The sequence below is a fragment of the Opisthocomus hoazin genome, chromosome 3, assembly GCF_030867145.1.
Source record: "Opisthocomus hoazin isolate bOpiHoa1 chromosome 3, bOpiHoa1.hap1, whole genome shotgun sequence".
Classification (NCBI taxonomy): Eukaryota; Metazoa; Chordata; class Aves; order Opisthocomiformes; family Opisthocomidae; genus Opisthocomus; species Opisthocomus hoazin.
The window spans coordinates 24,148,544-24,161,698 of NC_134416.1; the positions used below are offsets into that span (position 1 = coordinate 24,148,544).

The 13,155-nt window shown below is 39.5% G+C and overlaps 1 protein-coding gene across 50 annotated transcripts in view; it reads right to left on the reverse strand.

Moving 5' to 3' along the window:
• RIMS2 (regulating synaptic membrane exocytosis 2) overlaps nt 1-13,155 on the reverse strand; it is a 534,102-nt gene that overhangs the window by 277,783 nt on the left and 243,164 nt on the right. For all 50 annotated transcript variants that reach the window (XM_075415724.1, XM_075415741.1, XM_075415702.1 and 47 more), the window contains one exon: nt 5,579-6,504. In XM_075415724.1, the coding sequence (XP_075271839.1) occupies nt 5,579-6,504 (926 nt within the window). The remainder of the gene's footprint in view (nt 1-5,578; nt 6,505-13,155) is intronic.

Sequence of the window (13,155 nt, forward strand, 5' to 3'; positions counted from 1 at the left end):
TTAGTGGTGGACTTGGCAGTGTTAGGTTTATGGTTGTACTCAATGATCTTAAGGCTCTTTTCCAACCTAAATGGTTCCTCGATTATGCACATATGAGTTACTTTGATAATAAAAACCAGAGTCCATCTAGCTATCAAGTTTTAGTAAAAGAACAGTGAAAGCAAACACTGAGCTTTAGAACTACACCTCTGACGAAACACAGACACATTTGCCTTTCCCACCACAGATTCCACCCATGTCAGAAGTCAGCCACCGTCTGTGCAAACCGATAGCTCCTACAGGGTGCTCTGAAATGTGGCTGGCAACATAGTATGCACGTATACCTGAACTTTTTACCACCATCGGAAAATCTACTATGTCCTACTTTATATTTACACCAAATTAGAACAGTATTTAGAGCTATCACATGCCTCGAATTCCTTGAATGAATTATCTACATTGGGATTATTTCTTGCTGGAATCATGGAGTTTGAGAGATTTATAAAGAACTGTGGGACATCCATCTCCAAATGTGTGAAGGAGCAGAAAGAGCCCCAGCTCCAGCGCACATCACCTCTCCACTGTCTATGTTCTGAGAGGGGGTATGACAGCCCAGGGACCACTGGCTTTCCTGAGTGTGGCTGTGGCCAGTCTCTTCAGGCTGGCACTTTCGCAGACTGCAGGTGTGACAGAATTGCCACAGGGAATGTATGGGCAATAGTACTGTTTGATCTTCTAACTCTGACTGGAAAGCCTGTAGACACACAGAACAGACCTGTAGCACTCTGCTTTACATCTGCTTCATGCTGGCTGACAAATTATTTCAAACCTGCCCTAAGGCTCATTCCTTACAATTGCACTGACAAACATATAGCTAAAAATGCAAATAGAAAATACTCTCATATTCCCTCACAACAGAAGACACTTAAAGTGGACAAGCAATGGAGACATCTTGGCCTAATTTGCACACCACAAAAAACATAGCTTCATTAGGAGTTTTGTGGGTGACATGGTTCGATGTTCACTTCACTGCAATTAACACCACAGCCGTTCTTACTTTCTAAGCCGTGTTTCTCAGAGCCTTGAAACTGAATCAAGTAAACTGAGATGGTTTTGAGAAAGTATTGGTGAACTGAACAACCTGGAATATTTTAAACTGGCATTTCAAGAATTGATTTTCTCTAATATTTTACACTATTTTGTCCTTTCAGTATTAGGTAAAATAGAAATATACTTAATATTTTGGTCCAAAACATTTAATCACCTTCTTTTTTTTCCTGTGCAAAGTGTGTTTCCTAATACATACAGGGAATCCTGCCATGTGGATACAGCTTTGGACTGTCTGCTACTCTGATCTCCAGGACTGGCAACAAGTGTTCCAAATGGAGACACTGTCTTTCCAGTTTCAGAAGCCTGGTATTCACAGCAAGAGTAAAGAAAGATCCTTTAGATAACTTGGGAAAAATCTTGGGAGCTTCAGAAAATTTTGAATAGCACAATAAGGAAGAACTGCTCATTCTATGCACAGAAACAGGCAGAGGCCATCTCGTAAATCAGTAATCATTTATGTCACTAAGGACATTTTTAACATATATGAAGACCTGCACAAAATTGAATCTGCAATGTATGTCTAATTCTGGCACAACCTAAGTTTCAAGTATATCCATTTATAACCTCAGTTATGTCCATTTAACACTATGTCGTGCATAGTTTCCTGACCTTTTATAAAATGAACTGGTCTGTCACATCACTGTCTCCTCACCATAGTTCTGCACTTCTCACCTCGCCAGACCCCCTCTCAGCACTTCAGGTGAATACTGCCAAGCCCACCCTCCTTGCTCAGAGAGTCCCAGTCCCTTTTTGCCAAAGCTCCCTAGTCCAGCTCAGCCCTCCTGTCCTTCTCTCTGAACGCCCTTTTCCAAGTCATTCACTGTCTCTCCCAAACTGCTGCTTCTGCTTCTCAGCTCATCTCAGAAACCTGTAACCTACCACTCAGGAAGCTCCAGTTCTCACCTTCCCAGTTGTCTTCATCAGATCCATTTCCTTCACTCTATCTGTTCTTCCCGAACTGCAGGTCACAGGTTTAGCCTGCTTGATCTACCAGCTGTGCTCTCCCCTCTTCCTCTTCAGCCTCAGTTTCCATCTCAATCCACTGGTTTCCAGCCACCCAAAGACATTTTGGTTTGCTGTTCCTAAACTTCCTCCCCTTGTCTGCTCCTCCTCCTGAAGTCTCCTGATTCCCATTCCAATACGCCAGTCGTCAGCCTAGGTTATGACCCAAATTTCCTGGTCCAAATATAGTTGCATTACAAAAACTACGCAGTGTCTTAAGAATCCAGCTCTTTTCTGCAGCTGAATCTCCATCTACAATGCTTCTTCACCACGCCTGTGATTCACATGGCTGGCTGCTGGGTGCCTGAGTGTTGTCTGGGTGTTTATCAGCTTTCTCTGCTCACAGTTTCTCTTGTCCCCCATAGAGAGGAGGCAGGAGCATTCAAAGGCAATGGTTTCTCCAGCCATTACCAGAAACAAGCAGAAAAATAATTTTGCCTTCTCCCCTCCCTTAAAACAATTGGATTACATTTTTAAAAATAAGGAAAAAATTACCTTAAAGCAAACAGCTACTGAAATAAGATCAGACCCAAATAGGTGGTCACAGACATTCAGTATTAAAGGATGCTCTTCTCAGAGCTCTTAATCCAGCAGCTGGTCCATGTCTCTGTTGGACTTGTAAAATGAAATGGTATCTTAATTTTGTATGTATAAATATGTTCCAACCGTAAATATGTATCAAAACTTTTAATTTTGGAGAAAAGCTTAAAAAGGCAACATTTCTGCCCTTTTAAGAGCTTATGACTACAATTTTTCCTACATTTTCAGACAATTCACTATTTTCAGACTAGTTTCTTAAAACCAACGTCAGGGCCTTGTAAAATCTCAGATGTAATTCAGAGAACAGCTGCTCCTGCAGCTCAGGCCCAGGCTGCTCCTCACAGCTGAGCAGTTAATATTTATTTCCAGAATCTGTGAAAAGATATGGGTACTCCACAGAGGAAGAGATGGGGAACAAATTATTCTCCTCTTCTGAAGAACTCATTATTACTGCATTCAAATTCTCACTCTAACACTGCCACCCTTAGTCACTCCAAGGCCAAATGTTTATATTTAGCATTTTATCTTTGGCCAATGAGACTTTGTATGTGGCTTAAAAGGACAGCTGAGAAATCCTTGGGTCTGCAGAGTTTCTGAAGGGCAGAAAGTGAGTAATTTGGGGGGAGGAGAAACCCATTTTTATAGGAAGTGCTTAAAATAATTAATTGCATTTCATCAATTAAGTACATAATGTATTGCAGTACAAGGAAGATCGATGTGGGGGTTATGTGCTGGATTTCTTTTGGTGGTATTCATGAAGAAATCACTTGCTTATAGGGACTCTAAGTGCAGGGTGGTTTATGCAGTAGGAGAGATTCATGAAAATAAAAAGAGTGAGGTAGCGCTTTGTGAGCCAACCTCCAGCAGCTGTGAAGGCTGGATCCGGGTGGTGAGACTGCTTCATCCTCTTCATCCCAGCAAATCTCTTCTCTACTCCGCCATGCTTAGCAGAAGCCAGATCTTCCCAAATACACTCAAACAAATATTTATCTGGAGCTTTCACTCCAGGGGTTAAGGAGTGGGGGAGAGGATATTGTCTGATAATGTGACCAGGGCTGCTGAGGTTGGCACCAGCTGGCTCTGGCTCTGGGTACAGGTGCTACTGCTGGGACGGCTGCCTGTTCTGTGCATCGTCACTGCCTCCCAGCCCACCAGCAAGGGCAGAAACAGGACCCTCCAGCAGAGGCACAGTCAGAAGCAGTCAGACCGCTTCCTCAGTTCAAGCACTTGATCTCTTCCTCTACGAAAAACCTAGGCTGTTCTCCACACTGACTCCAGCCACAGGCCACCACTGGGCCACGCTGACACAGCTACACTCTGTATGTCATCAAAACTGCTTACAGTAATTCAGTCAGGATCAACAAAACATAAAACAGAGCATTTTTTTCCTGCAAAATTTTGCAAGATTTTTTCATTCATTTATACAATACATGCTCAGTTTATCTTCACTACCTCAGAATCAGCACAGACATGACACCATAAACTATTGTTATCACTGATAATGTTTTCTTTGGCAGTTAAAATACAATATTATTTAAGCGAAAGCTACAATTTATGTCAGATGATTATGATGACATAGAATCTAACATTGTATACTATGTGTTAAATGTATGTTTTGTGTATTGTGGGTACAAAAAAAATATATTGTTTGTGTATTATTCTGTATACTGTACTTCCTATGCTGAATTTTGTTAAATAAACACTTTATTGCCACTTCTTATATATCCATTGGGTCTATTTTCCTCAAAGTTGCTACCAAGAACAAAATCATGAACACCCTGAAGATGATAGAAATTTTTCTATGCATCAGGAAGACTAAGGGTGTCAAGGTTTCATCTCAGTTGTTTCATGCAAGTGCCTGTAACTGTCTACTTTGACCTGGGTGAAATTTCCTTCCATTCCACACTCTCTTGCTCCTTATTTATCAGACCACGGTTGCTGCTATTAACATATGAAAATTCAGAGTTATTTCACTAACTCTAATTAATTACTTGCTTCAGAACCAATTTGATAGCAATATTAATAAGAAACAGTAGCAAATTTTCTAATCCCAATGCACAATAGCAGATGATAGTACATGAGAATTAGTAAAGGTGCACTAACATAAGAATAATAACTGAAAACAGGTTATAACTGTCGTACTTTAAACCAACAACATACTTCAAGGCAAGCAAACTAATATTATTAATTTTATTTGGTTTAAACTGGTGGTGCCCAGTGCTTTCATATTTAAGTCATACATTACCTTTGAATAGGTTGAGAAGCATTTCAATTAAGCTTAGCCTTACTTTCTGACAATGAAGTCACTCCAACATCATGAATCCTAAAAAGCACTAAACCCAAAACATAGTCCCACAGCAAAAATAAACCGCCACTGGCATAAACCACATCAGTCATTTTAATTTTATTTAAAAACCTGAATGGGTTAACTTTATACACACAGGGGATTTTGCAGATCAGTTGCTCTTTAACCTGCAGCAGCCAGCATGAGACTGGCATAAGCTCTGTATCATGTGCTCTAGTGAATTCAAAAGAAATGTGGTCATGCACCCACACTTGATCCAGATCAAATAAGTATGCACTCAACGTGATCCAGGAGTATGCAAATCTGGTATTAATGGACATGAAACCATGGCGTTATGTAACAGCCCAGCTTTAGACACTTTGTAGATTTAATTAACAGGTTTATCAATAGACATGTTTTTTCCTTTAGCATATCAAATACTTCTAGTAGCTGTGATGTTCTTTTCCATCTAAAGCATTAAACTTGAATTTAAGTAAATGAAACACAAAATCAGAAAAAGACAACTCCCATCACAACAAAATTGTCACTTGTGAAGGGCTGTAGACATGTGGTTGTGATCAAGTCTAATAGGTAAAGTAAGCAATGGAATGGAAATTAAACCACATCCATACACTGAAACAGTCAAAATATCAGAAATCTTACCTTTTTCACTAACACTTTCACTTTCAATCTCTACATCATCACAACTTGTATATTCTGGTGTGGATGCCAATTCTTCTTCTGAGCTACTTAAGGAAACCTGACGCATTTTACCTCCCTTTTTTGTTTTATGGGGCTTTGGTGGTGGAGGTCTGACAGATTCAGACTGATCTGAACTAAGCGAATCATTCCGTAACATGGTTTCCATCTTTTCACGTTTTGTTTTCCGTACGGCAGAATTGGGATCCAAATGGTGTTGTTTCCTTAATGAATCAGAGCGCCTCATGTCTGGTCTTTCCAGAGGAACTGGACTCCTCCTAGGTGTAGGAGGGCTATGATTTGTGGTCCTCTGACGATTGGGACTTGGTCCCTGAGCCTCTCGAGTTCTTTCCACAGAGTATGAACGTTGATTTTCCATGACAGCCCTGCGCTCAGACACTGATCTTTGTCTTGATGGTCGCTCCATCCTCAGCATAGACATCCGAGAATCTTCCAACTCGGTATTTGCCAGTGAGACATCACTATGTCTCCTTTCATGACGTGCTCGGGACACTTCAGCATGCATACGCATTTGTTCCTCATATGGTTGTGGCTTGACTGGATAACGAGCCAAATTAGGATCACTTCGGTATCGTGCCTGGTATTCCTCTTCCCTCCGCTGCCTTTCATATTCCTCCCTGTTTTGCGCATCTTCCTCTTCTACCGGATACTCCTTGGAACGCCTGCGACTCCTTCTGTTGGAATCTCTATAATCACCCAGTTCAGGTTCTTCATATAACTGAGGGCCACGCTGCGACCGCCTATCTGAATAATCTGACGGTGACCTGGGCATTGCACTGTCTGATGTAGCATACTGTGAATATTCGTCTCTCTCGTCCCTTTGGTCGTATCTTCTGTTTTGTTCTCTTGATATTGACGGGCTTCTTTTCCTAAAAAATCAGGACAAGAAGGAAGAAAGAACTCTGTCAATATTTCTTGTAGCACAAATGTACAGTTAACACTAATTAAATAACAGAATGATCAGCTGATGAAATAAATCTGTTCAGTGCATTTCTTTGTGAATGTGCTCACACATTCTCTATACTAAATTAAAGAAAGCATGTCATGCTACAAATCTGCCTATGGTGCACAGTTTAAATCAAAAGCAGCTTTAAAGGAAAAATGCTAATACAACACTATAAAATATAGAATGCAAATACTTACGCTACTTTGTAGCCATAACTGTTTTACAAATACCAAAATTTTATAATCCTTTGTAATCATTTTACCACAATATGACTTGAACATATACTTCTATTTCAGACGACTTTGTAGTCACCATAGAATTTAAGACTAGATGGATCATTCAGTTAGTTTGATCTTTTAGCAACCATTATTGCTTAAAAGCATGCATTTTAGTTCCCATAAAACTATAATGTGTGCCAAGGGCAGAAAACAGGTAAGACAAAGATCCAATGGCAGCATGTGTCTAAATCAGATGAACTTGAAAAAAAAAACATTTTTTGTGTTGCATAAGAAGAGAAAGAGCTTCAAAGTCCTGCCTGTCTGACTTGACAAAAAAATCCTTCCCATCCCTATAGGCATGGCAATAGTATTAGTCCAAGCATCCGAGCAAGACTCACCAGCCAGGTACCAGAATGGAGTTCTTGTATGACATTAAGCATTGACTCCATCATAGACAACATCTAACCACAGACAACTTCTGAGGCTTCAGAGGAAGGTGAAAAAAGATTTATCAACAGATATTCTTTCCTGACACTGATAAATGATTGACTGAAGCATGTGATTTTATTATATGCAATATTTTAATAGAGGATGTGTCTGGAATTTATTATGAGCGTTATATGTTCTGTTTGTTTGATACAGCATTTTTTGCTACTTGACTAAAAGGGTTCAATTAGATAGGGAGTAGTGATTCATAGGGAAAAAACAAACTGGAGCTTCAGATCCTGCCTTATCAATCCTAACAGGTATTTAAAATGCTACTTTCAGACATGTAAAGATTTTTACTTAGTTTTTCACCCCAGATGGATCTCAAGGAGTCACCTGCAGGAAACTGGAGCAAAGATCCCAGATGTGGATAAAAGAGACTGAGAGGTGGGCCTTCTCTGGGATAAGACAGACCAGCTCAAGCTTTTAGTAGTGATAATATGTATGTGAACCTATTTCTGTGTTATCAGCCCTTTCCTCTTATATTTAGGTCTATGCTTATAATTAAGATACCTTTAAAAAGGTTATCTACCCTCACAAATGGCCACTGATCCTGAAGGGCAGTCTTGCAGGCAGCAGCCAGGAGATCCTGCCTAATGTCAGGAAGGATGGGAAAAAGGAGAGCAAAGACACAGCCCTGTTGTTGCCATAGTTGTCCTAGAAGGGATAAGGAAAGGAAACGCTTAAACTTAGTGAAAGTGAGAAGGAAAAACAGGCTCTCCTTGATGCCCAGGAAAGTAGAAAGGGCTCTGCCTAGCTCGTAGGAGACAAAATGCTCTTCTCACATCCAGAAAAGAAACACAGTCTCTGCTCAGGAAAGGAAAACCACAACTGTCTGAGCAGAGTGCGCAGGAGGGTGACTGGCAAACTGGCATCCAGTCTTAGGTATCATACAGCATCATTAAACCTTGCTTGAAAGATTGGACCAAGTCTTGCCTTGTAAATATGAAAGCACTTTAGCTGTACAATGGCATCTGCAAATGAGGGAACTAATCCAATCTTGCAAAAATGCTACTCTGCCTGTGAAGCATGACAAGTAATATAAGCATCACTTGGATGCCTATTTGCTTATGGTAAAGCTAAGATGTCCTGTCTGTCTTCTTTAAAGTGTCGTGTTAGTACCAGCACAAATCATAACCTCTGTAAGTTTAACAAAAAGTCTATGGATTCTGCTACGGGGGACTCAAGTTGGATTGTTCTAATGTGATATGAACAGAGTTTCATAAGTCTAAAACCAGAATGGCCAATGGGAATAGACAACTAGGACAACAGAACTACCAGAACACAAACAGTTTGCAAAGACATAAAAGATTTCAGTAAGACAACAGAGATTAAATGTGAAAACTTACTTTAAGGAGATAAATATTTTTCATTTAAATACTTCAGCTAATGAAAAATATGCCAAATCCCTAAATAAGTTATTCCAACAGCAAACTACCTACATAGCTGAAAATTTCTGCCATGTCTATAATAAAAAAGTGCGTAATTTCCCCTCCCCAATTTTGTGCCCCACATAGACAAAACCTTTTATCTCTATGCAAATCCAATCAGATCCAATCAACAGATATGGCATTCATCTGTGTGGATCTCGTTGCAAAATTGAGACAGATATGTGTGCACATGGAATGCACACATACTCTACTGTTCATACTCACACTGTATATACTCAGTCTATATTACATATGGATCCAGTTTTATTCATAGCCACAGATTTTTGCATAGATTTGATCCTCCAAGACATCAATACTTTCTAGTGAGTAGAGTTTATAGGATCAACCCCATCATGAGCTGTGTAACACACAAAACCATACAGAATCTAGTCTGACAAATCTCACGCATACCTTGGAGCAGACTGAGTGTACACATTATTCAGGATTAAACATCTGCATACATACATCTACAGTAGTATAAACAAAAGAATAGTAAGAATTGTTTTAGCTGCATATAGGAGACTATATCACAGAATCACAGAGCCATAGGGGTTGGAAGGAACCTCTGTGGATCATCTAATCTGGTCTAACCCCCCTGCTAAAGCAGGGTCACCTTGTGTGTGTGTGTCTATGTATACATGACCCCATGTCAGTGTCCTCATATGGATGCAAAGAACAGTGGACAAATCTCTTCTGGAAACCTTGCTGCTACAAAGTCATGGAAGGAGAGGCTAAGGGGATAAAAAAGATGGAATTTCTGTATAAGTAAAACCACTTATTGTAGACTTTTTCCGAGGCAAATGTTCTTCTATCACGAAAATACATCATCTGAGGAACTGGCACAAGATTCACTAAAAAATTCACCCTTTTTTCTAGTATGAACTATGTCAATGAGAGGAGGATGTGCCAATTTAGTATTATACTTTTTATGCCTTTTACAGAAACATTTTCTAACCTTGTCTGTTGCTTTTACTACAAGCAGTCACTGCCCTTCCTCCATTTTGTTGCTAAGACATGAATATAGGAATACCACCTATGGTTGACAGCAGTGTAAAGACCAGCTGGATCCTCAGTCTATTCCAACATTTCATGAAGGAAAAAGCTTTATACGGGTGCCCTGCATGCAGCAACTACTAGGACACATGCAAGAATAAGGACCTTCCTGCATATGCAACACTTTTCTTCAGAGAAAGCAGTCTGATAGATAAAAGCAACTGATTTAATTCCTGGCCTATGCTGATTGGCACTATCAAACTCCCTTTCTAATTAATTTCATCCCTGCTGAAGGGATCTAACTTCACTACCAGGATCAAACATCAGAAGTTATAATACTATCTATCAGAAATAAATGAAGTGTATCTGTACACCTGATCAGGCAGAAACTTTGTTGGCAGGAGAGGGCTCATCCTGCCCAGCAGTCACCGTACCACTTGGTACTCAAGCTTGCCATTCTCTTCACTAGTCATCACAACACAATTAGCCTCCCGTTCACCGTTAGTCACTTTTTATCATTTTAAAAATACCTGCTACTAACATAGCTGTACAAAGTATGCTACATGTTTTAAACCAGTGTTATTAAATCATGGTAGAAGGAACAGTACCAGTGAAAACTTCTGGCCAGTCACCGCTATTAAAAATCTGATGATATTTTTAGATCACGAGCTAATTCTCACTCACCTTCATGAGCTCTTGCCTAATCCATTTCTCATCATTAATTACCTTAAAGATACCTTAACAAAAGCCTTTCCTCATCTACCTCCAGCTAGATACACTGTGGAAAATTGCTACTCCTGCATTTCCAGGACTTTCCTGGAACATTAAAAGTTAAAAGAACTTTAAATGTGTGTCAACAGCTGTGGTACACGCCCACCAGCTGCCAGCTCAACGAAGAACTATGTATCTCCTGTCAGAAGGATTACCACCCTTTCTGAAAAGGTTGCCACACCACTGAAAAATCCTCCAGGCTTTTTTGATTACTGTTTCTTTGAAACAGTAATAAAATAAAATCTGTTGTGGTTAGAAAACTCTAGAACCAGCACAAATCTCTTTGTCAGGCACATTCTATAAATGTCATTTTTCAGATCTAGAAACTGAAATTTATTTTGTACTAATTATCATGATGTTATTTTTGATTGTAATTTATCAATATATGACATTTAGTCTTTTAACACGTGTCTCAACCTTACACTGATGGAATTCTTGTTTGCAGTGCACTACAGATATCACTAGTACTATGAAAAAGCAAATAGCTTAAATTTGTGAGCAGGAGGTCAGGTTACAGTCAAATTATTCAACTCCCCCACGCTACAGTAGGAAGCAGGTATTTAAAATATGTCACAGAATCCCAGAATCACAGAATGGTAGGGGTTGGAAAAAACCTCTGTGGGTCATCTAGTCCAACCCCCCTGCCGAAGCAGGGTCACCTACAGCAGGCTGCACAGGACCTTGTCCAGGCGGGTCTGGAATATCTCCAGAGGAGGAGACTCCACAGCCTCCCTGGGCAGCGTCTTCCAGTGCTCCGTCACCCTCAGAGGGAAGAAGTTCTTCCTCATGTTCAGACGGAACTTCCTGTGCTTCAGTTCATGCCCATAGAAGAATATAAGACAGATATTCTTCTTTGATGGCTCTGATTTGAGTAATCGAACTAAATATCTTTAAAGTCTTCGACATTCATTTGCACTCTACCTTGAAGAGAAACCGCTCTTCTGCTTTGATTTAGACTTTTAAAAAATTAACCCAAGCACACTGAGGAAAAGGAAATTTTAAAAGATAAGTTTCCATCCCATTTCAGAAGCCATGGATATTCAAAAACACTGTAACACACAAAGTATTTATGTCACAGTCAAAACTAGATCTCAGATGTTTCTGGCTACCAGTCTTGTTCTTAGACCAATAGAAGACGCATTTGAACTGCAGAAAACTTTCAAGAAAATATAGTTCTAATGAAATGTTCGCATGTATGGGCACCTGAATTCATCTGCATTTACTTGGAAATTTTCATAAATTGTAAGTCTTAAGTCAGTTAAAAAACAGTAAAGGCCCAGCGGGCCTTAACTATCATCAGCTACTTGAAAACTGAATATTGGTCACCTACTTGTAAGACGTAATTATAATTTACCAGACAATACTTCAATATTTTGTTCTGTTTCCTACAAATTAGCAAGGAATAAAATTGACTGGAAACTTAAAACTGAAAATATTTCTTCTGCACTTGTTGTAATTTTGCTTAACTATTTTCATAATTTGATTCTTTCAGTACATGAAAGAATAGTTCAGAGTAGGTAAAAATTCACATTTCCAATAAAAGCCATGTGAGAGACAGGGCTTCTTGTGAGGGACCTCATCAAATTCACCGTGCACAGCCTTGTCTCTCCTTTACTACATGGCTTCTGTCAGGAAAATGGCATTTGATGCTTCCTGAGTGATCACATAAGAATAGTTCTACTATTCGAAACATTCATACTTCTGTGTGTCGTATTCAACAGTCAGGCACTTGTTTTAACACAGCAGTGACAGGAAGCAGAAAAAACACTGTCATGACACTTTGCAAAAAAGTTCCTAGGCTGCAAGAAGGTGAGCTGCACATGCTCCAGACCTTGCTACCAGAACTCCCGTCAGCGCAATGAACCCAGAAAACTCGCTGTGCAAAATTTAAGACCCTGGCTGCCTTTCTCAGGGAGGGTCCTACTATCTCACTGACAGGTACTCTTACGAAAGCATTTCCACAGACTTCCTCTGCCATACTGAAGAATCTGCAAAATGTTTACCTATTTTTGGAAGTGCTTTTCAGACACTAGCTGGTATTGATTTAACTCCTTTTCTCATTCTCTGCTTATAACTTTTCCTTTTGCTGAGTCACACTGAGCATGAGAAATCCTTTTGCACACTGTCCAAAGCAGCAATGGCTCCATCTTATTGGAAAAAATAGCTTTTTCTGACTTCTAAGGAGTTCCAGTTTCTACCAAGATATTTTTTTGTTCTCCTATGCTGTCTAGTTTTATACAAATATTCTGTCTGTTTCCCTCTCCTTGCTTTCTCACTCCTCCTCAAAAAAAAAAGAAGCAACCAATGCACGATTTGCAAGCTAATTCATTTAAACAACCTGCTCTGATCACAAGAAAAGGTATTTAGTGCATTTATTGACTGATAAAGTTTTAAACAGGCTCTCCTGAAGTATATCTAACACTCAGATGTCTAAGCAATTCACTAAGTAAAATTCATCGGAGACATTATTTCATTTCTAATTTCAGCCATGCCTTACAAATTTTATTTTATAGCAACCATATTTTGAACCATTAAAATACCTTCCAGCTAAATATCTCCACACAATAATGAATTAAGTTTACAATGATGATTATAACATTTACTGAAGCATGACAGTGATACTGCAGATGTTGATCTCCATTAGATTTTATCTGAAGTTATAATTCTCTGACTGTA